This window comes from Zootoca vivipara, chromosome Z2 (assembly GCF_965207765.1).
Source record: "Zootoca vivipara chromosome Z2, rZooViv2.hap1.1, whole genome shotgun sequence".
NCBI classification, from domain to species: domain Eukaryota; kingdom Metazoa; phylum Chordata; class Lepidosauria; order Squamata; family Lacertidae; genus Zootoca; species Zootoca vivipara.
Genome location: NC_142585.1, coordinates 49,376,146 through 49,398,497, shown reverse-complemented (window position 1 = coordinate 49,398,497; position 22,352 = coordinate 49,376,146). Strand labels below are relative to the sequence as shown.

Sequence of the window (22,352 nt, the reverse complement as noted above, 5' to 3'; positions counted from 1 at the left end):
GCAGTTCTGGGGCAAAGGGTTGGGTGGGATGTTGTAGTAGTAGTAGTAATTTATTATTTCCACCCCACTCCTCTGGCTGGGTTTCCCCAGCCACTCTGGGCGGCTTTCAACAGAACATTAAACTTGCTGGAGCATCAGATGCGAACCTCACTTTTGTACAGTGAGTTACATTCCAGCCATGCAGAAGGCAAGAGGCTCCCGTGCATAAAAAAATCTCTCCACCCAGGCAAGCAAGCAGGAGGCATTGGCACAATTCAAGGGCCTAGAGCAGTGGTTCCCAATAGACGGTCTGCGGACCCCCAGGGGTCCGCGAGCTATGCCAGAGGGGTCCGCAAGATGCTATTAGAATTAAAAAATATATTAAATATATTTCGTATGATAACAGATTTTTTGTTTTGGCCGCTTCCTGCATGAGCAGAGTCTAGCGCAAAACTAGAATTAGATAGAGGCAGTAGTTCCGCTGTATGCCGCTAGGTGGCGCTTGACAAACACTCCTGTTTTGCAAAGAGGCAGCGCGCGCATTCGACTAGCGCTCACCTCCCCAAGATGCTTGGCGCGCGCCGGCTTCATTTGTGCGCTACTGCGCAGGTCCCCTGTCTTCTCCATTCCCCTCCCTCCTCCCTGGCGCGCGCTGCCTCTTTGCAAAACCGTTGTGTTTGTCAACAAAGCAAGCATTTTCTTCCATGTGTTTCATGAAAAACAAATATCGGAATCGGCTCGACATGCGGTCGGATTTCAGAGTGAAAGTTTCAAGTTTGGAACCTAATAAGTTTCAAGTTTGGAACCTTTTTTGGTTAAAAAGTGGTTCGTTAAAACGACAAAGGCCTACAGATGAAGAGGAAGATAATGCATTTGATATTTCAGAAATAATGGACTCAAAGGACAGATTTGACTCATCTCATTAAGAACTGAAAATTAAAACTCACTGTATGCTGATGGAGTACTCTGTTGTAACTGTAAAAAACGTATAGATATAAAATAGAAAAAGACTCTTAATTTGGCTCTCACTTTTTAATTTTAGGATTGGGAATTAATGGGGGTCCTTGTCACAATAGCGGCTCGATGAGGGGTCCTCGAGAAAATTTTGTTGGGAACCCCTGGCCTAGAGCAATGCATAATGAATGGGTGTGGATGAGGGAGAGGGTGTGTGTTCTGGAAGAGGGCCAAGGGGCAGAGAGAGAGGGGGGGCCTGGATGGCCACTTTCAGCTCTCTGGCCCGAGGTTCCCCACCCCTGAGTTATGATAAGTCACAGCCCCCAGAAAATCCCCGTTTGGTATGATCTCAGATTAGCAGAGCTGGGAAGTATCTTTCCCAAAGAGCTTTGGAGAAGCAGATGGGGAGCAGCGCGTAAGGAATACTGCCCTGACCCTACAAGCTGCGGGGTGAATTACTGAGCGCGGAACGCAGCTGCCTGAGAATCTTAGCTGTTTCTTTTCCTAATTCAAGTTTCTAGTCCTTACTGTGGACTAGTGTGGAGGCAGGCAGCCGGGCCGTGCATCCACAGCAGTGACCACAGGAGGAATGACCGCTGGGAGGAGGGCAGAGAGAAGGAACGCCGTGGTGCATCTGCAGCAGCACAACCGGACGCCTTCCTCTGCCCCAGCTGCAACAAAACATGTCTCTCCTGTATTGTTCCCCCACAACAAGCGCAGCAGCCTGCCAACCGCTTGACATCCCCTGCAAAGACGCACTCCTCTACTGTCTCCTGAGACAGACGGATGCCAACAACTGTTGCCAGTTGAAATTTAAGAAGCCAGAAGGGTGCCCAGATGAGATTCATATCCCTTGGGGCAGAGGGAGGTGGGCCTGCTGCCCTCGCCTCTCATCCAGCAGAATGAAATACAGTGGTGCCTCGCTTAACGAATGCCCTGCTTAACGAAATTTTCGCTGAACGAAAGGCTTTTTTCTAGCTGAGGTTGCCTCGCTGGACGAATTCGTTTTCGTCTAGCGAATCGCGGTTTCCCATAGGAATGCATTGAAATTCAATTAATGCGTTCCTGTGGGCAAAAAAAAATCCCCCCCAAATTCAATGCATTTCTATGGGCTTCGCTAGACGAATGTTTCCGTTATAAGAAAAGACCCGTGGAACGAATTAAATTCGTCTAGCGAGGCACCACTGTATATGCAAATTGGGCAGATTTACAGCCATTCATGTGGGCAAAATGGTGAGCATTGGGAGCGCTCGGCCTCCAGACCTAAGGCAGCTTCCCGGTCGTTTTTAAGAGAGAGAGAGAGAGACGGAGAGAGAGAGAGAGAGGAGTTCCTGGGGGAAAGGTTTACTTTGCAAAGTTGGCCAGGTTCTGCGTGACCTTGGCGATCAGGGTCAGGGTGCGGGCTGTGCGGTCATCGGGGTACTCCTGGAGGAGGCTGAAGAGGGAGGGCGACATGATGGCCGGGCAGAGGAAGCGGAGGAACAGGGAGGCGCTGATCAGGCGCTCACTGATGTCTGGGCGGCCGCGGCTGCTGCACTCCTGGCGCCACGAGGCGAAGACCTCCTTCAGCTCTCTCGGGAAGACGCTGCAAAGAGAGGCAAGAGGAGGGAAGGTGGGTGCCAGGCCTTTTGCTTCCCCAGAGAGAAATCTTTTTTTTTTTAATGATTTTTATTGGTTTTATATACAGTGGAACCTCGGTTTACGAATTTTCGGTTTACGAACGCCGCGGACCCATCTGGAACGGATTAATCCACTTTCCATTGCTTTCAATGGGAAAGTTCGCTTCAGTTTATGAACAGACTTCCGGGACCAATTACACCCATGCTTCGGGTCAAGTACGCTTCAGGTTGAGTACTCTGCGGACCCGTCTGGAACGGATTAATCCACTTTCCATTACTTTCAATGGGAAAGTTCGCTTCAGTTTATGAATGCTTCAGTTTATGAACAGGCTTCCGGAACCAATTACACCCATGCTTCGGGTTAAGTACGCTACAGGTTGAGTACTCCGTGGACCCGTCTGGAACGGATTAATCCACTTTCCATTACTTTCAATGGGAAAGTTCGCTTCAGTTTATGAACGCTTCAGTTTATGAACAGGCTTCCGGAACCAATTACACCCATGCTTCGGGTCAAGTACGCTACAGGTTGAGTACTCCGCGGACCCGTCTGGAACGGATTAATCCACTTTCCATTACTTTCAATGGGAAAGTTCGCTTCAGTTTATGAACGCTGCAGTTTAAGTACTCCGCGGACCGTCTGGAACGGATTAATCCACTTTCCATTACTTTCAATGGGAAAGTTCGCTTCAGTTTATGAATGCTTCAGTTTATGAACAGACTTCCGGGACCAATTACACCCATGCTTCGGGTCAAGTACGCTTCAGGTTGAGTACTCCGCGGACCCGTCTGGAACGGATTAATCCACTTTCCATTACTTTCAATGGGAAAGTTCGCTTCAGTTTATGAACGCTTCAGTTGATGAACAGACGTCCGGAACCAATTACACCCATGCTTCGGGTTCTGTACGCTACAGGTTGAGTACTCCGCGGACCCGTTTGGAATGGATTAATCCACTTTCCATTACTTTCAATGGGAAAGTTCGCTTCAGTTTATGAACGCTTCAGTTTAAGTACTCCGCGGACCGTCTGGAACGGATTAATCCACTTTCCATTACTTTCAATGGGAAAGTTCGCTTCAGTTTATGAACGCTTCAGTTGATGAACAGACTTCCGGGACCAATTACACCCATGCTTCGGGTTAAGTACGCTTCAGGTTGAGTACTCCGCGGACCTGTCTGGAACGGATTAACTCACTTTCCATTGCTTTCAATGGGAAAGTTCGCTTCAGTTTATGAACGCTTCAGTTGATGAACAGACGTCCGGAACCAATTACACCCATGCTTCGGGTTCTGTACGCTACAGGTTGAGTACTCCGCGGACCCGTTTGGAATGGATTAATCCACTTTCCATTACTTTCAATGGGAAAGTTCGCTTCAGTTTATGAACGCTTCAGTTTAAGTACTCCGCGGACCGTCTGGAACGGATTAATCCACTTTCCATTACTTTCAATGGGAAAGTTCGCTTCAGTTTATGAACGCTTCAGTTTATGAACAGACTTCCGGAACCAATGACACCCATGCTTCGGGTTAAGTACGCTTCAGGTTGAGTACTCCGCGGACCTGTCTGGAACGGATTAACTCACTTTCCATTGCTTTCAATGGGAAAGTTCGCTTCAGTTTATGAACGCTTCAGTTTATGAACAGACTTCCGGAACCAATTGTGTTCATAAACCGAGGTACCACTGTACACATCAACATCACACATAAAACAGATATTAACGAAAAAACAACAACAACAAATAACAAGAAAAAATACAATGCAAATAAAAAAACATAAAAATAAGAATACTTTTAAACAAATATCGACTTAATTCAACTCTTACAACCATTGTTTCTTGTACTTCCCCAAATCCCTTCTAACTGATTTCCCTTTTCAATTCGTCTTTAGCAGTTTCTTATTCATTGCTTCAAATATTAATCATCATATTATTATTCCTTCCCTTTTTGCCTTAGTCCTTTAAATTTAGTTCACTTATCTTTTTTCCTCCCATCTTACTGTTCCCTAATGCCTTAACAACAAGCTATTCCCATAGATGCTCAGTCTTTTATGTTCTAAAATATTTCCCTAGATATAGTTTGAATTTCTTCCAATCTTCCTCCATCATCTCATCTCCTTGGTCCCGGAGTCTTCCTGTCAGTTCCGCGAGATCCATAAAGTCCATCGTCTTCATTTGCCATTCTTCTACAGTAGGCAGTTCATTTTTCTTCCAGTATTTCGCAATTAGAATCCTTGCTGCCGTAGTAGCATACATAAAAAAATTGACATTTTTAATTGGGATTTCATCTCAGAGAGAAATCTTTTTTTGGGGAGAGAAGCACCCTCTGGTGGTCTCAGTTCTCCTCTAGCACAAATCAAATCTGAGCTCCCAAAAATATTTTGAAATTTCTCCTATCCTGGTGCTTGCATCGAAATTCTTTATTATTTGTTCCCTTAAATTCATATACCCGCTTCGTTGTGCAGAAAAGACTTCAAAGAGGTTTATAAAACAGTATGGCTGTTGGTAAAAGAAAACAAAAAATATTCCAAAAATTTAAAACCAACCGTTAACCAAAAACCACACCAGCAATCCTATATATCTTGGCAGGCTTTGCCTAAGCAAAATGAGTGCAACAAAGGTGCCCGTCTAGTGCCAATAGGCAGGGAATTCCAAAGACCAACACCTTACAAACGCAGAATGGGAATTATCTGACACTTGTAACCGTGCAAGTTGGAATGGGAAGGAAGACTACTGGTAAACTGTAGCTCTGGGAGGGGAATGGAGAGTCTCCTATCAACCCGCAAGCCCTTAACCAACTGCAGCTCCCATAATTCTTGGGGGGTGGGGGTGGAGCCACGACTTACCTTCCAAGTCCCGGACTGCAGAATCCGGGACCGGCTGTGACACCGGAAGTTGCGTCGACGTCGCTTTGCCCTTCTATGGGCACCAAAAATGGCCGCCGGCGGCTTCAAAAGTAGCTTCTACACATGACCGGAAGTGCGGCGACGCAACTTCCGGTGTCGGCCATTTTTTTGTGCCCATAGATGGGCGGGGCGACACGGGAAGCCGTGTCTATGGACTTCCGGTCATGCGTAGAAGCTACTTTTGAAGCCGCCGGCGGCCATTTTTGGTGCCCATAGAAGGGCAAATCAGAAAAAAAAAATAATGGCCGCCGGCAGGAGAAAATAACGGAGAAAAACGGGAGACAAAGTGCTACGGGGGACCGCCGGGAAAAGGTAAGTAAAAACGGGGGGTTTCCCGGGGAAAACGGGGTACTTGGCAGCTATGCCTAGATGTGAGTGTCACACAAACACACACAATATGTGAAAACCTGTGAAAACCAATACAAGTTATTTACAGAAAAGGAAAACAGGCCTGGCCCTATCCACCCTTGAACACAATGATTAATAGAACACAGCCTAACCAAAAATGGCTGTCAGTGTCGGCGCTTTGGCAACCGAGTGCTTTCCTGGTATTTTGGACTACAACTCTTGCTGGCTGGGCTGATGGGATTTGTAGTCCTGAACACCTTGGAGACACCAAGGTGAATACAGAGTTGGTTCACGACGGAAATTAACTCGCTGATTTATCTATCTTTTGCCAGAGGGGACGTGTGTGTTTTTGTTTTCGTTTGGTCACAAAGCGGTGGCGATAGGGATGTATTCTGCCCCCCCGGGGCCCTCACTTCTAGCACCCCGCTGCATCGGTCCCCGTCCACTGACCAGTATGAGTTGATGATCTTGCAGAAGGCCAGCTCGCAGCACATCTTCAGGTTGCTCTGATGCTCTGGGAGGTCTGAAGAGGAGCACTTGTTGGGATCCACCTCGCAGTTTTCGTCCGATTCGTACAGTGCCTTGATGAACTCGCCTGAAAGCACCAGGAGGACGAGAAATAAGCAGATAGATAGATAGATAGATAGATCATAAGGAGAATCACGAGAAAACTGAACTTTGCAAACTTGGAATGCAGTGACCTGATCAGTCCGCTTCAAGTCGGCAGGCAGGCAGGGAGTTTGCTCTGCTTTGCCACTTTAATAATAAGAATAATAATAATAATAATAAATTTTTATTTATGCCCCGCCCTCCCCAGTCCAAAAACCGGGCTCAGGGCGGCTGACACCAACAGAATCGCAATAAAACACAAAAACAATGAATTAAAATACAGATTAAAATACAGCAGCGTTTCTCAACCGCTGTTCCGCGGCACACTAGTGTGCCGCGAGACGCTGGCTGGTGTGCCGCGACGTGCGGCGACGAGAAGGGTGATTTGCATTGTCACGTGCCTGGCGGCCGCCAATATTCATCACTATCCCGCCGGAAAGCAATATTTCTTCTCCTCTTTCCAAAGCTCAGTGCAAACGAGCCTGGCGGCCGCCAATACGCAACACTATCCCGCTGGACGGCTTGTGAAGCCTTATTACAGGAGATTGCAACCAACACAGCAATTGGCAAGTGTTTCTTACAGTCATAATTATAGTCAATATAGGGCGGCACAGAGTTAAATTTTTTAACTTTTTTAATGGTGGTGTGCCTCGTGATTTTTTTCACGGAACAAGTGTGCTGTGGCCCAAAAAAGGTTGAGAAACACTGAAATACAGTATTAAAATTTAAAGTGCAGCCTCATAGAATCATAGAGTTGGAAGAGACCACGAGGGCCATCCAGTCCGACCTCCTGCCAAGCAGGAAACACCAACAAAGCATTCTTGACATATGCCTGTCAAGCCTCCGCTTAAAGACCTCCAAAGAAGGAGACTCCACCACACTCCTTGGTAGCAAATTCCACTGCCGAACAGCTCTTACTGTCAGGAAGTTCTTCCTAATGTTGAGGTGGAATCTCATTTCAAGTAGTCCATAAATCCAAGCCATGAGGGAGGAAAAACACAGGGGTCAAGCTGAGTCTAACCCAAAGGCCAGGCGGAACAGCTCTGTCTTGCAGGCCCTGCGGAAAGATGACAAATCCCGCAGGGCCCTGGTCTCCTGGGAAAAAGAGCGTTCCACCAAGTTGGGGCCAGTACTGAAAAGGCCCTGGCTCTAGTAGAGGCCAATCTAGCCACCTTATGGCTCGGGATCTCCAGAATATTGTGGTTTGTGGACCTTAAGGTCCTCCGCGGGGCATACCAGGAGAGGCGGTCACGTCGGTACGAGGGTCCCAAGCCGCATAGGGCTTTAAAGGTCAAAACCAGCACCTTAAACCTGATCCTGTACTCCACCGGGAGCCAGTGCAGCTGGTAAAGCACTGGATGAATGCGATCCCGCGGCCGGGACCATGTAAGGGTCTCAATATGACCTTAACAGGATGGATCGAGTTCAGGGTCAAAACAAACAAAACGAATCTCCGTAGCAAACAAAGGTTAAGGTTCTGCACTTAGGCAGGAATAGCCGGGTGCACAAATACAGGATGTGGGATACCTCCCCCCGTTTCTATTTTATTTTTATTAGGTATTGTAATTAGGTGGTATGGAAATACTTCCAAGGAAGAAACAGAAATTCACCAGGAAAAATGCAAATACATATACACAGCCAATTCAAGGCAGAAAAGCCTCAATACAAGAGGCTAAATCTGAACTTGCTTAACTATTTGCAGAATTTAAAAAGGAAGTGGGTAGTGAAATAAAGGAGGCTGATAAGAATACAAATATAAGGGAGGAGAGGGTACCCTCTGGGAAGGTAGACAGAAAGGCAAAGGTGGGAAACTGCAGAAGTGGGAGGAAAGGGTTTTGTGGAAGCTTTGGGAAAGGGTGGGAGTGGGTTAATAGAATGTAAATGTTGATAGAGATGGATGATATGGAATGGCCTTATACTGGTGTGTTATTTGGACTTTGCTGTAAGCTTCTGGAAAATCTGGATTTGGGGGAAGAGGGGGGAGCAAAGTTATAATGGTTTGAAATAATATCTGATTTAAGAGTTAATACTAGAATGGTGATTCGTTGTTAATAAAAATTATAGGCAGACGGGAAATAGTTATAGAATGAAGAAAGGGAATTAGAAATATTTGATTTGAAATACCGTGTTTCTCCTAAAATAATACGTGCTTATAATATAAGCCATGGCACGATTTTCTGGAGGCAATAAAATATAAGACGTGCTGGGGTACTGTTGTGGTAGTGGTGGGAGCAGGTCTGCATGGCGCTTCTGTAGCACGCACCTGCCGAGCCCTGACCGGGCCTTATTAACTTTCGGAACCGTGCACCGGGAGGGCGAGGAGGAGGCGCCAAATCCGACTCGGCTGCGTCTGAGCTGAGGGAGAGCCTGCCTGCTTTCTATTCTCTCGGCCATGGCGCTGCGCGGAGTGAGGGTGCTGGAAATGGCGGGCCTGGCGCCGGCGCCTCTCTGCGGCCTCATCCTGGCCGACTTTGGGGCGGAGGTGGTGCGGGTGGACCGCTCTCCCCCGCGCGGCCGTGTCGTCGGACATGCAAGGCTGCGGCAAGCGCTCCCTGGCGCTCGACCTGAAGCAGCCCCGGGGCGCTGAGGCGGCTCTGCCAGAAGGCGGATGTGCTCATCGAGCCCTTTAGACCAGGTGCCGAACCGCTTGTGAGTCGCGAAGGGTCAGCGGGGAAATGTTTTTTTGGGGGGGCGGGATGGTGTTGGTGTCTCCCTTCGCAGCAGGGCGAAGGCTGTGGGGTGGGAGGCAGTTGCCGCTTCGTAGTAGGACATGAAGGGTTGGTAGCGGCGTGGGGATGAGAGGCAGCCTCACCCCAAAACCGGTGAGGCCTCAAAAACGGTGGGTGCGGGTTGGACTCCATCTCCCAGCCGCCCCAGGTAACCGTGGCCGACGCTAAAGCATTGTGGGAGTTGCGTGCGCCTGCCGAGCCCTGACCGGGTTGGGACTCGGTGCGCGGCGCGCTGCTGTCTCTCCCGGGCGCGTTTCCTCGACAGGCAGCAGTGCGGACACCTCTGGAGTGAGGAGGATGGCGCTGGGTGGGGGGCAGCAGAGAGAGGAGGCTCAACCTCGAAAAGGTAGCCCAGAGGAGGAGGGGGAAGTGGGGCGGGGGAGAAAGTTCTGGACGCCGAGCGCGCTTTCCTGACTGCAGTGAAGCCTGCTTTGATTGTCATCGCAAGTTTGGCAAAGCCGAGCTGCTGCCCCGCTGGGCTCCTCGCACTGCACCGCCGCCGCCTGCTGAAGTTTCCTAGTCCGCAGAGGGGTGGGGTGGCGAGCAGGGAGACCTGGCTTAAAATGGGGGGTGCTCTTGTGCTCTTGTGCATGTGTGTGCGCGCGAGGGAGAAGTCCCCTTTTCCTTACCCAGATGCAGCAGCAGGAGGAGGCTACCCCCGCGAGGTGCACAGACACACCCCGTTTCGCCTCGCTCCAAAAAAGGGAACACAATGCAAATGGTGGTTGTGTGTGTTTAAAGAACTTAACAAAAAAAAATAAGACATCCCCTGAAAATAAGCCGTGGTGTGTTTTTTTTGGGGAGGAAAAATAAATATAAGACGTGTCTTATTTTAGGAGAAACACGGTATTAGATAAAGGTGATTGCAATAATATATGAAAGAAGGGTTGAAAATAAGAACAAAGAATTGAGAGAATAATATGTAAGATTAGTAAAATTACAATGAATACTGTCTAAACAATATTGTAACAGGGACCCAAGGTGGGGGAGGTTGAGGGAGTCCAAAGGGTGATGATTAAGATTTAAGTTAGAGATTTTGTTTTTGATATATATTTTTTTGCATTTTTGTTTTTGTATTTTTGTGTGTGTGTGTTGGAAAATCTTCAATAAATTCATTTTTTTTTAAAAAAAGATAAGAATACAAATATAATGTTAGAAGCAATAGGCCAAATTAAAGACTTGAATGTGAGAACTACAAAGGTGCAAACGGTCGTACAGTGGTACCTCGCAAGACGAAAATAATTTGTTCTGCGGGTCGCTTTGTCTAGCAAGCTTTTCGTCTTGCGGAAAGAAACGGCAGACGGAAAAGAAAAAAAAACATTTTGCGAGATGCGGCCATAGAAAGCTTTGTATTGCGAGGCAACAAAGAATCGCTAGACGTTTTCGTCTAGCGAGTTTTCTGTTGCGCGAGGCATTTGTCTAGCGAGTTTTCTGTTGCGCGAGGCATTTGTCTTGCGAGTTTTCTGTTGCGCGAGGCATTTGTCTTGCGAGTTTTCTGTTGCGCGAGGCATTTGTCTTGCGAGTTTTCTGTTGCGCGAGGCATTTGTGTAAAAGGTATGGAAGAGAAAATGAAACAAGTGAATGAAGAAGCCTGAAAAAAGATCAGGAAAATTAAAGACAGATGTAGATGGAGTATGTACAACCCAAGAAATGGCTTGGGATGCTTTAGCTCAGGCACCCCCAACTTGTAGCCCTCCAGATATTTTGGCCTACAACTCCCTAGCTAAGAGGACCAGTGGTTAGGGATAATGGGAATTGTAGTCTAAAACATCTGGAGGGCCAAAGGTTGGGGATGCCTGCTTTAGCTGCTATGGAGATGAGACGGAGAAAAAATGTGGTATGGCTGAGGTGAGTCCCGGAAGAAGATTAGCAGGATCTAAGAGAATATCTAATTGAAGTGATGGCTGAGTGGTTGGGAATTGATGAAGGAGTTTTTGATAGCTCAGTGGACAAGATCTACAGAGTTAGATCCAAAACAGCAAATATTAGGAAGTTACCATGGGATTGCCAGGTCTTTTAAAATTCAGGATATATAAAGGATAAAAATTTCCAAACCAAGTACACTAATAAACTTCAAATAGGTGGAACAAATATTATTTTGCTTTAAAAAAATCCCCGCTCGTCTTCTTAAAAAACACATTAGTTATAAATATATAATGGATGCTTTAAGAAGAAATGAGATACGATACAGATGGGAATTCCCAGAAGGACCACCCTTCACTTCTAAGGATAAAAAATTCAGATTTAGGGATTTGGAAGATGCAGATAAGTTTTGGAGAAGATATAGCAAAGATCTTGGAGAAGTGGGATAATTACTTGAGGGAGCTGTAGGAGGACAAGAACCAGAAGTAACATAAGAAAGTGTAGTTACAGGTAGGTAGCCGTGTTGGTCTGAGTCGAAGCAAAATAAAAAAATTCCTTCAGTAGCACCTTAAAGACCAACTAAGTTTTTATTTTTATTTTGGTATGAGCTTTCGTGTGAGGAGGTTAAATGCGTTATGATAAAATGGGCAAAGGATGTGGGACATAACATTCAAATGATTGATTGGGGAAGATTATGGAAGAATGACATGAAATTTACAGCCTGTATTTTACTTAAAGAAAATTATATGAAAATGTTATAAGATGAGCGCCGTGAACCCAGAGTCGTCCGCGACTGGACCTAATGGTCTGGGGTCCCTTTACCTTTACCTCTGGTTAAATTGGCAAAAATGTATAAAACAAGAGATAATAAGTGTTCGAAAAGTAAAGCAGCGGAGGGCACTTTTTACCATATGTGGTGGCAATGTAAGGTTATAAATTTTGGGAAATGATATATAATGAATTGGAAAAAAATGTTCAAAACAACCTTCATTAAAAAAAACCAGAAGCCTTTTTTATTTGCTACTACAGGATTGGACTTACCGAAAAAATACAAGAATTTGTTTGTGTATGCAACAACGGCCGCTCGGATATTATTAGCACAACGCTGGAAAGAAGAAGTCCCCACTAAAGAAGATTGGCAAACTAAGTTAATGGAATACGTGGGAATGGCTAAATTAACCGGGAGAATTAGAAACCAAGAAGACAATTTTTTTTTTTAAAGGATTGGGAAATGTTTATTGCATATACACAAAAGCAGGGGATGCAAGTTAATACATTAGCAGGATTTTGAAAAATGCTTGTAATATAACAGATAAGGTATAAAATTGGAAGGTAAAAGGAGGTAAAGAATTTATGGACATGCATGAACAAGGGAACCGGGGGGCGGGGTGTGAGGTGGAGGGAAGTCAGGGGATTCTAGTAGCCCCATGTTTTGGATTCAATGTGGATTGTCTATATACCGTGTTTCCCCTTTTTTAAGACGTAGTCATTAAGTAAGCCATGGCAGCATTTTTAAGCATTTGCAAAAGATCAGACATACCCCGAAAATAAGACATACCTCCATGCCCTGTATGAAAACTAACACCCTCCTTATGGCCACTACTGGGAGTAAGATGTCGCTGAATTAGACTGAGTTCCTATTTAAGTGACTAGATTTTGGATTTTAAAAGCGAGACCGCCGAGCGCCCCAGCCAGCCAGCGGGACCCAGCCAGCCAGCGGGGCCTGGGAAGCGGCTGCTGTTGTAGTGGTGAGCTCGCGGAGCGCCCAGCCGAGGAGATCTGCCGCCCCACCGGCCGGAACCGGCTGCTGCAGAGCGGAGCGCTCCGCAGCGCCGAGCGCTCAGAGCGCCCAGCAGCACCGGGCGGAGCGCTGGAGCCAGCAGCCTCGCCTCCGCCCGGCCGAGGAGACCTGCTGCCCCGCCGTCCGGAACGGCTGCTGCAGAGTGGAGCGCTCCGCAGCGCCGCCGCAGAGCGCTCAGAGTGCCCAGCAGCACCGGGCGGAGCGGCGGAGCCGGCGGCCTTGCCTCCGTCCGGCCGAGGAGACCTGCCGCCCCGCCGCCCGGAACGGCTGCTGCAGAGCGGAGCGCCGGGCGGAGTGCCGGAGCAAGCGGCCGGCCGGCCGGCCGCCAGGAACCAGCTGCTGGAGCGCGCAGAGCGCTCAGCAGCTCAGAGCACCCAGCAGCGCCGGAGCCAGCGGCCTCGCCTCTGCCCGGCCAAGGAGGCTTGCCCAGAACCAGCTGCTGGAGCGCCCAGAACCAGCTGCTGGAGCGTGCGGAGCGCTCAGCAGCTTGGAGCACCCAGCAGAGCCCTCGCCCCTTTCTTCTGCTTTCTGGCCTGTCTTTAAAGGGGCGCAGCGGAGAAAATGCCTTTAAAGGGTGATCGGAGGGGGATGCGGTGGGAAGATGGGAAGATGGGGGCTTTCTATTTCATTATTTAATAGGGTTGCCATATTTTGCAAAAGCAAAAAAGAGGACGCATTTGGCAACTCCTGCTTTTAATTATGGATCGCTATGACGACTCTGCCTGTGATAAAGAGGACGTGTCCTCGAAAAAATATGAGACATGGCAACCCTATTTATATCTATATTTGCTCCATTGGTTAGAGCATGGTGCTGATGATTCTTCATTGCAGAGGGTTGGACTAGATGATCCTTGGGGTCCCTTCCAACTCTTCGATTCTATGATCATCTGGAGGGACACAGGTTTTCCCATCACCGATGGAGAAGACCTGTGAACCTGAAGACCTGAGAATATAGTACTGTACAGCTGGAAGGGGTCCCCCAAGGGCCATCCAGTCAAACCCCCTGCAATTATGCAGAAATCACAGCTAAAATAATCCCCATCAGATGGCAGTCACAGCTGGAGAAGCCTTGGCCATCCAAACCTGGGTTTTAAAACCTCCCATGTAGGAGAGTCCAAGCTCAATAGCACCTCAGAGCACTGAAATCTTTGTGCATACATTGTATTGTTCTAATACATACAACAGCCTTGTCAGGTAGGACAGAGCTCAGCAGCGCTGCGCGTAGCACACAGCAGCACCCCGAGCCAGCGGCCTGGCCCAGCCGAGGAGACCATAAGACACCCCACCAAAAATAAGTCACCCTGTGTTTTTTTAACGAAAAAAAGTTATAAGACGGTGTCTTAAAAAAGGGGAAACACGGTAGTTGTTTTAAGGTTTTGATTTACAGTATTTCTTTTTCATGTGATGTTTAGTTGTTGTAAAAGTAATAAAAAGATTATTAAAAAAAATAAAAATAACCCAACCCTCTCTAACGCAAGAATCCTCGCTAAAGAACCCGTGGCAGGTGGCCATCCAAACACTGCTTAAAAACCTCCAGCGAAGGAGAGTCCTCTACCTTCCGAGGGTGTCTGTTCTCCTGCTGAAAAGCTCTTACTCTTCTCCCCAATGCTTCATCAGAATCTTCTCTCTTGTCTCGAATCCACTGGTTTGGATCCTACCCTCTGGAGCAGCAAAAAACAAGCTTGCTCCACCTGCCATGTGACAGCCCTTCAGATATTTGAAGATGGCTACAGTCGTACCTCGGGCTGCGAACAACTCGGGTTACGAACTGCGCAAACCCGAAAGTGTTTCCGCCCCGCGCACGTGCGCAGAAGCGCCCCGCGCATTTGCGCATGCGCAGAAGCGCAAAAATAGCGCTTTGCGCTTGCGCAAAATGGAGGCTCGGTTTACGAACTTTTCGGGTTGCGAACGGCGACCCGGAACGGATCGCGTTCGTAACCCGAGGTACCACTGTATTGTATCTCCTATCAGCCTTCTCTTCTCCAGGCTAAATACCCTCAACCTTTCCTCATAAGGCTTGGTTTCCAGACCTTAAATCACCCTGGTCGTCGTCCTCCACACACCTTCCAGCTTGTGAACATCCTTCTTAAATTGTGGCGCCCAGAACTGGACACAGGACTCCAGGTGTGGTCTGACCAAGGCAGAAGAGAGTGGTGCTATTACTTTCCATGATTTGGACCCTATACCTCTGTTGATGCAGCCTAGAGTAGCATTAGCGTTTTTTGCTGCTGCATCACAGTCTGGACTCACGTTAAGCTTGTGATTCGCCAAAACCCCTAGATGATTTTCACATGTACTGCTAGCAAGTCAGGTGTTGCCCATCCTATATTTGTGCATCTGGTTCTTCCTTCCCAAGTGCAGGACCTTACTTCTGTCCCTATTCTTAGAATCATAGAATCATAGAGTTGGAAGAGACCACAAGGGTCATCCAGTCCAACCCCCTGCCAAGCAGGAAACACCATCAAAGCATTCTTGACATATGCCTGTCAAGCCTCTGCTTAAAGACCTCCAAAGAAGGAGACTCCACCACACTCCTTGGCAGCAAATTCCACTGTCGAACAGCTCTTACTGTCAGGAAGTTCTTCCTAATGTTTAGGTGGAATTTTCTTTCTTGAAGTTTGAATCCATTGCTCCGTGTCCGCTTCTCTGGAGCAGCAGAAAACAATCTTTCTCCCTCCTCCATATGACATCCTTTCATATATTTGAACATGGTTATCATATCACCCCTTCACCTTCTCTTCTCCAGGCTAAACATATCCAGCTCCCTAAGCCGTTCCTCATAAGGCATCGTTTCCAGGCCTTTGACCATTTTGGTTGCCCTCCTCTGGACACATTCCAGTTTGTCAGTATCCTTCTTGAACTGTGGTGCCCAGAACTGGACACAGTACTCCAGGTGAGGTCTGACCAGAGCAGAATACAGTGGTCCTATTACTTCCCTCGATCTAGATGCTATACTCCTATTGATGCAGCCCAGAATTGCATTGGCTTTTTGAGCTGCTGCATCAGCTAAATTCTTAGGCTGGGCTAAAGTATGGCTCTCCTAGGGTGAAACTGGGCAACACTTCTTCATCAGATGATGCAACTCTATTATTTAAACTGGGTACTGAGCAATCATTAAATATTATCATTATTATTAATTGCATTGATATCACACCTTTTTCCCTCCAAGGAGCTCAAGGCAGCTTACATGGTCCTCCCCCACCTCAGTTTAACTCTCACAACCACCCTGTGAGGTAGGCTGGGCTTAGAAGCCAGCTCAAGGTCACACCCAGCGAACTTCATGGCCCAACAGGGATATGAACCCTGGTCTCCCATGTCCCAGTCAGAAATGCTAACCACTACACCATTCTGGATCGTGACGCCTCTCTATTGTACATGCAGACGGGAAAGGAGATAGCTCCCTGGCCCCAGGGAGCCTACAGTTTAAAGGCTAACAGTTAGGGGAAAGGAAAAAGGTCTGAACAGAGCAGAATACAGTGGTCCTATTACTTCCCTTGATCTAGATGCTATACTCCTATTGATGCAGCCCAGAATTGCATTGGCTTTTTGAGCTGCTGCATCACACTGCTGAGCCATGTCAAGTTTGTGGTCTACCAAGACTCCTAGATCCTTTGGTAGACCACAAACTTGACATGAGTCAGCAGTGTGATTGAAACCCATCTCTTTGGTGTGGTTCCTTACGACTATTCTTAATTATCTGTAAAGCACTGAGGCTCCCTGGAGCCTGGATCCTGGCCCCAAACCAGAAAGCTTCTGTTGATGAAACCCAGAGAGGTACCGACACTCCCCCTACCTACCTAAGGCATCTTGCAAGTACTTCTGCCCCACCAGCTTCAGGTACTCCTCGATCGCTTTCGTGGCGAGGGTGTTCTCTCGGAAAATAAGGTGCTCATTTTCGCCACATCGGTCCACCTCAGACATCATGAGGTCCGTCAAGAAATCCTGGAAGAGGAGGGAAAGAAGGGTGGTAGTAAGTTAGATGAGCAGCATCTGCAGAGCAGGAGATCTAAGGATAATGTCCCCCCAAATCCACATCCTGCTCCACTCCCTGCCCGAATTAACAAGATCTTTACACAGAAAACCTTCAGAAACACGAAATATCCTCACATTTGTGAGTGTGGTGGATTCTCCTTCTTTGGAGGTCTTTAAGCAGAGGCTTGACAGCCATCTGTCAGGAATGCTTTGATGGTGTTTCCTGCTTGGCAGGGGGTTGGACTGGATGGCCCTTGGGGTCTCTTCCAACTCTATGACTCTATGATTCTCTATGATTCTATGATTCCACCTCAACATTAGGAAGAACTTCCTGACAGTGAGAGCTGTTCGGCAGTGGGATTTGCTGCCAAGGAGTGTGGTGGAGTCTCCTTCTTTGGAGGTCTTTAAGCAGAGGCTTGACAGCCATACGCCAGGAATGCTTTGATGGTGTTTCCTGCTTGGCAGGGGGTTGGACTGGATGGCCCTTGTGGTCTCTTCCAACTCTATGATTCTATGATTCTATGATTCATTTCTGACAGAGTTCTGCACAGGCTTATTGCTGGGAGGGAAACCAGTTCTAGAGCAGTAACTCATTCTGAGGCTCAACGGGCACCTCTTCGACTCTGCAGGTGCTATTTGAACGATCCAACAACACAGAAACTCAGTAGAGTTACCCAGCAGGGTCAGGCTGGAAGAGAGCAAGGCAAGTGAAGAAACTCATTCAGAGATGCAGCAGGCCGCCTCCCCATGTAGATATGTGCTTTGGGTTCACAGCTGAACACAAATCATTCACTTTGTTGTTTTTTTTCATAATCATTTTTATTGTTTTATCTGTACATACATCTACAAGAATCGGAGGGAAACTTTACAAGACAAGAAAGAAATTAAATAAAAAACATACAATTTCCAAAATGTGTCGTGTCATTTTTTAAATAAACTAAGAATTGTTACAATTTATGATCTTCCTTTTATAACTTATTTGTTTTGGTTCCCTTTCCCATTCGATAATTATTTTTATTCAGCTCCTCTTGTGATCGACTTCCACCTCTCTCTCTTTCAGACTTATCCTTCCATTTATTCAGTTTTGCGCTCTCTAAAGTTATACACCGTCACAAATTATCTTACAAATTAAACATAGGTTTTTGACTAAGGTTACTTATAACTGTTGCATTTTGTAATGCTGACCTACAGGCGTTTCATATCTTCCCACACTCCTTCAGATACTCTATGAATTTATTCCATTCCTTTTGGAACTTTTGCTCCTTTTGATCCCTTATTCTTCCCGTTAGCCTAGCCAACTGCAGATATTCTAGCATTTTCTCGCTCCAGTCCTCTATGGCTTTGCTATTTGATGCAAGATCAGGCAGGAGAAAGATGTCACAATTGCTGCCGCAGGTCCCCCTCTTTCCTGGTTTAAAAGACAGCCTGGCAGCAGGGTTTGAGGGGCTCTCAGGCAAGGCAAGCCCAGCGCCCCCCTCTCCCAGTGGCCAAGCACACACTTCAACGAGAGCAGCGGATGGGACTGTAAGGTTTTCCAACTGGCAAGACCGGCCAAATCCCGAGTTCGAGGAGACGCTGTAAAACCCCATGTTCCCAAGGTGTGTCTGGGAAGTGACAGGGGGAGAGCCAAGGTCGGGCTCTTCTAACTGAGAATCAGCACCTTCCGACAGGCTGAGTTGCGGATCAGAATTGAAATGTACACTGGGATTGGGGAGAGGGAGGTGGCCAGGCAGAGACAAATCAGGGGACGGTGCCCCAGAGACCACGGCAGAAAGGCCTGGAGAGAGAGGGAAGGTTAGACAGCGTCAGGCCATGCGTTTCTCCGGAAGCTGAGAAACAGCTGGGTCAAAGAAACAGCTTCTCTTTCCAAGGGGGATCTGAACTCCCTTGACCAACAGCAGAACTTCAAAGCTTAGTGAGCCGAGAATCATAGAATCATAGAATCGTAGAGTTGGAAGAGACCACAAGGGCCATCCAGTCCACCCCCCTGCCAAGCAGGAAACACCATCAAAGCATTCTTGACATATGCCTGTCGAGCCTCTGCTTAAGGACCTCCAAAGAAGGAGACTCCACCACACTCCTTGGCAGCAAAATCCACTGCCGAACAGCTCTTACTGTCAGGAAGTTCTTCCAAATGTTGAGGTGGAATCTTCTTTCTTGTAGCTTGAATCCATTGCTCCGTGTCCGCTTCTCTGGAGCAGCAGAAAACAACCTTTCTCCCTCCTCCATATGACATCCTTTCATATATCTGAACATGGCTATCATATCACCCCTTCACCTTCTCTTCTCCAGGCTAAACATACCCAGCTCCCTAAGCCGTTCCTCGTAAGGCATCGTTTCCAGGCCTTTGACCATTTTGGTTGCCCTCTTCTGGACACGTTCCAGCTTGTCAGTATCTTTCTTGATACTATCTTGAAAGAGAAGCTCAGCTACTTTAAGGGGAGCGGGGAGAGATTAACGCTCCCCAAACTGGACTTTACCACCTCCCTGTGCTTCTCATTTGGCCTCCCTGTTTCCCAGGGTCTCTTTCCAACTTGCCTAGCAAAGCTAGCCGCCTCCAAAGTTTGCATTAAGGTTTTAAATCCCGAGCCATAAGGTGGCTAGATTGGCCTCTACTAGAGCCAGGGCCTTTTCAGGATTGGCCCCAACTCGGTGGAACGCTCTTTCCCAGGAGACCAGGGCCCTGCGGGATTGGTCATCTTTCCGCAGGGCCTGCAAGACAGAGCTGCTCCGCCTGGCCTTTGGGTTGGACTCAGCCTGACCCCTGTGTTTTCCTCCCTCGTGGCTTGGATTTGACTACTCAAAATGAGGCTTCATTTTAAATTTTAATACTGTATTTTAATCTGTATTTTAATTATTGCTTTTTATGTTTTATTGTAATTGTATTGGTGTGAGCCGCCCTGAGCCCGGTTCTGACTTGGGAGGGCGGGGTATAAATATTATTATTATTATTATTATTATTATTATCATTATATCCAGCCAAACGGAAAGCTTTTCCTTCCCTCACAGAAGCCGAATGGGAAACATTCAGACAGTTTTGTTCCCTGAGCAGCTAGGAAAGTTTGAGGAATATTCTGCTCCATTTTGGGCCAGGGTCTGTGGCGTTTCCCACCTCTTATGCAACGCAGCTGCTCAATTCAAGAAGTGAGGGGCTTGTTAAACCTTTGAGCATTTCTCAAAGGACAATATGGGGAATTAATACCCAAATACTAGTACTAAGAGCCAATTTGCGAGGAAGAGACCGATATAAATATCCTTTGGGGGGGGATCCCCACTGCATTCCATTCAAAGTGTACCTCGCCTCCCCACAGGTTTATCTCATAGAATCATAGAGTTGGAAGAGACCCCAAGGGCCATCCAGTCCAACCCCCTGCCAAGCAGGAAACACCATCAAAGCATTCTTGACATATGCCTGTCAAGCCTCTGCTTTGTTGTTGTTGTTTAGTCGTTTAGTCGTGTCCGACTCTTCGTGACCCCATGGACCACAGCACGCCAGGCACTCCTGTCTTGCACTGAGCCTCTGCTTAAAGACCTCCAAAGAAGGAGACTCCACCACACTCCTTGGTAGCAAATTCCACTGCCGAACAGCTCTTACTGTCAGGAAGTTCTTTCTAATGTTGAGGTGGAATCTTCTTTCTTGTAGTTTGAATCCATTGCTCCGTGTCCGCTTCTCTGGAGCAGCAGAAAACAATCTTTCTCCCTCCTCCATAGGACATCCTTTTATATATTTGAACATGGCTATCATATCGCCCCCTTAACCTTCTCTTCTCCAGGCTAAACATACCCAGCTCCCTAAGCCGTTCCTCATAAGGCATCGTTTCCAGGCCTTTGACCATTTTGGTTGCCCTCTTCTGGACACGTTCCAGCTTGTCAGGATCCTTCTTGAACTGTGGTGCCCAGAACTGGACACAGTACTCCAGGTGAGGTCTGACCAGAGCAGAATACAGTGGTACTATTACTTCCCTAGATCTAGATACTATACTCCTATTGATGCAGCCCAGAATTGCATTGGCTTTTTGAGCTGCTGCATCACACTGCTGACTCATCTCATTTTACTTTCCTGCAATTTATTGGCAGCACAATTGCTGACATTTTCTGGTCGAAGCAAAATAAAAAAAATCCTTCAGTAGCACCTTAAAGACCGACTAAGTTTATATTTTGGTATGAGCTTTCGTGTGCATGCACACTAAGAATACCTTCAGGTATCTGAAGAAGTGTGCATGCACATGAAAGCTCATACCAAAATATAAACTTAGTTGGTCTTTAAGGTGCTACTGAAGGAATTTTTTTATTTTGCTTCGACTCAGACCAACACGGCTACCTACCTGTAACTATTTTCTGGTCGATTTGCAGGGATGATAAACAAATAAAACTGCAATAAAACCGAAAAGATTGGGGTGGTGGTAGTGGTGGAACCAAACCAGTACAATGTCACCGAGGCAACAAATGAATGGATTAAAAGCAAGGGCATTCAGGTAGCACATTCAAAGTAATTATTTGACAGCTGAGCAGAATCATAGACTTGTAGAGCTGGAAGTTACCCCGAAGGCCATCTATCCCAACTCCTTGGCAATGCAGGATTTGCAGCTAAAGAATGCCTGTTAGAGGACCACTCAACCACCTCTGTTTAAGAAAACCCAAGGAAGGAGAGCCCACCAGCTTGTGATGGAGTCCGTTCCACTGTCCAACAGGAATTCCTTTTAGGGAAGAAGTATGTGGGGTCTGCAGACTGTGCATTGCACAGAGGGCTGGACTGGATGAGACTTTGCTAGCCTAGCCCCTCCAGATGTTGTTGCGATGGCAACTCCCATGCTTGAATGCAAGGGCGTACCCACCATGCGGCAAGTTAGGGCAGCTGCCCTACTCTAGAAGCAGGGCTGGTGGGCAGAGGCGGAGCACAGCCCGGCGGAGCGCGAGTTCGCCATTCCCGCCGCACCGCGCCGCACCCTCCCTCCAGGTCCCCGGCGCGCCCTCAGGCAAGGCCAAGCGCGGCGGGGAACCAGGGAGCGCGGCGCGGTGGGCGGGAACGCCGAACTCGCGCTCCGCTGGGCTGGGCTCCGCCTCCGCCCACCAGCCCTGCTTCTAGGGAGGGGCACAGCCCGGCGGAGCGCGAGTTCGCCGTTCCCGCCCGCCGCGCTGCGCCCTCCCTCCAGCTCCCCGTCGCGCCCTCTGGCAAGGCCAAACGCGGCGGGGAACCAGAGAGCGCGGCGCGGCGGGCGGGAACGCTGAACTCGCGCTCCGCTGGGCTGGGCTCCGCCTCCGCCCACCAGCCCTGCTTCTAGGGAGGGGCACAGCCCGGCGGAGCGCGAGTTCGCTGTTCCCGCCCACTTTGTGGCCCCTCCCCTTCCGTGCCTTGGCCCCTCCCCTTGCCCCCCCCCCTAGTTTTGATCCTGGGTACGCCCATGCTTGAATGCCTGTCTACCACTTTAGCTATCTTCTCCAACCTGGTGTCCTCCTGATGTTTTGGACTGTCACTCTCACTATCTCCAGCCAGGATGGGCAAACTTCTGAACCCCAGCTCCCATCATCAGCAACTCTTGGGTCATGCTGGCCGGGACGGATGGAAGGCCAGCAATAT

General features: G+C 48.0%; 1 protein-coding gene across 25 annotated transcripts in view; it reads right to left on the bottom strand.

Annotated features, from left to right (window-relative positions):
* The window catches only part of DAB2IP (DAB2 interacting protein), a 295,193-nt gene that overhangs the window by 38,638 nt on the left and 234,203 nt on the right, over positions 1–22,352 (bottom strand). For all 25 annotated transcript variants that reach the window (XM_088665364.1, XM_088665385.1, XM_088665374.1 and 22 more), the window contains 3 exons: positions 16,600–16,744; positions 6,251–6,395; positions 2,282–2,518 (listed from right to left, as the gene is read on the bottom strand). In XM_088665364.1, the coding sequence (XP_088521490.1) occupies positions 2,282–2,518; positions 6,251–6,395; positions 16,600–16,744 (527 nt within the window). The remainder of the gene's footprint in view (positions 1–2,281; positions 2,519–6,250; positions 6,396–16,599; positions 16,745–22,352) is intronic.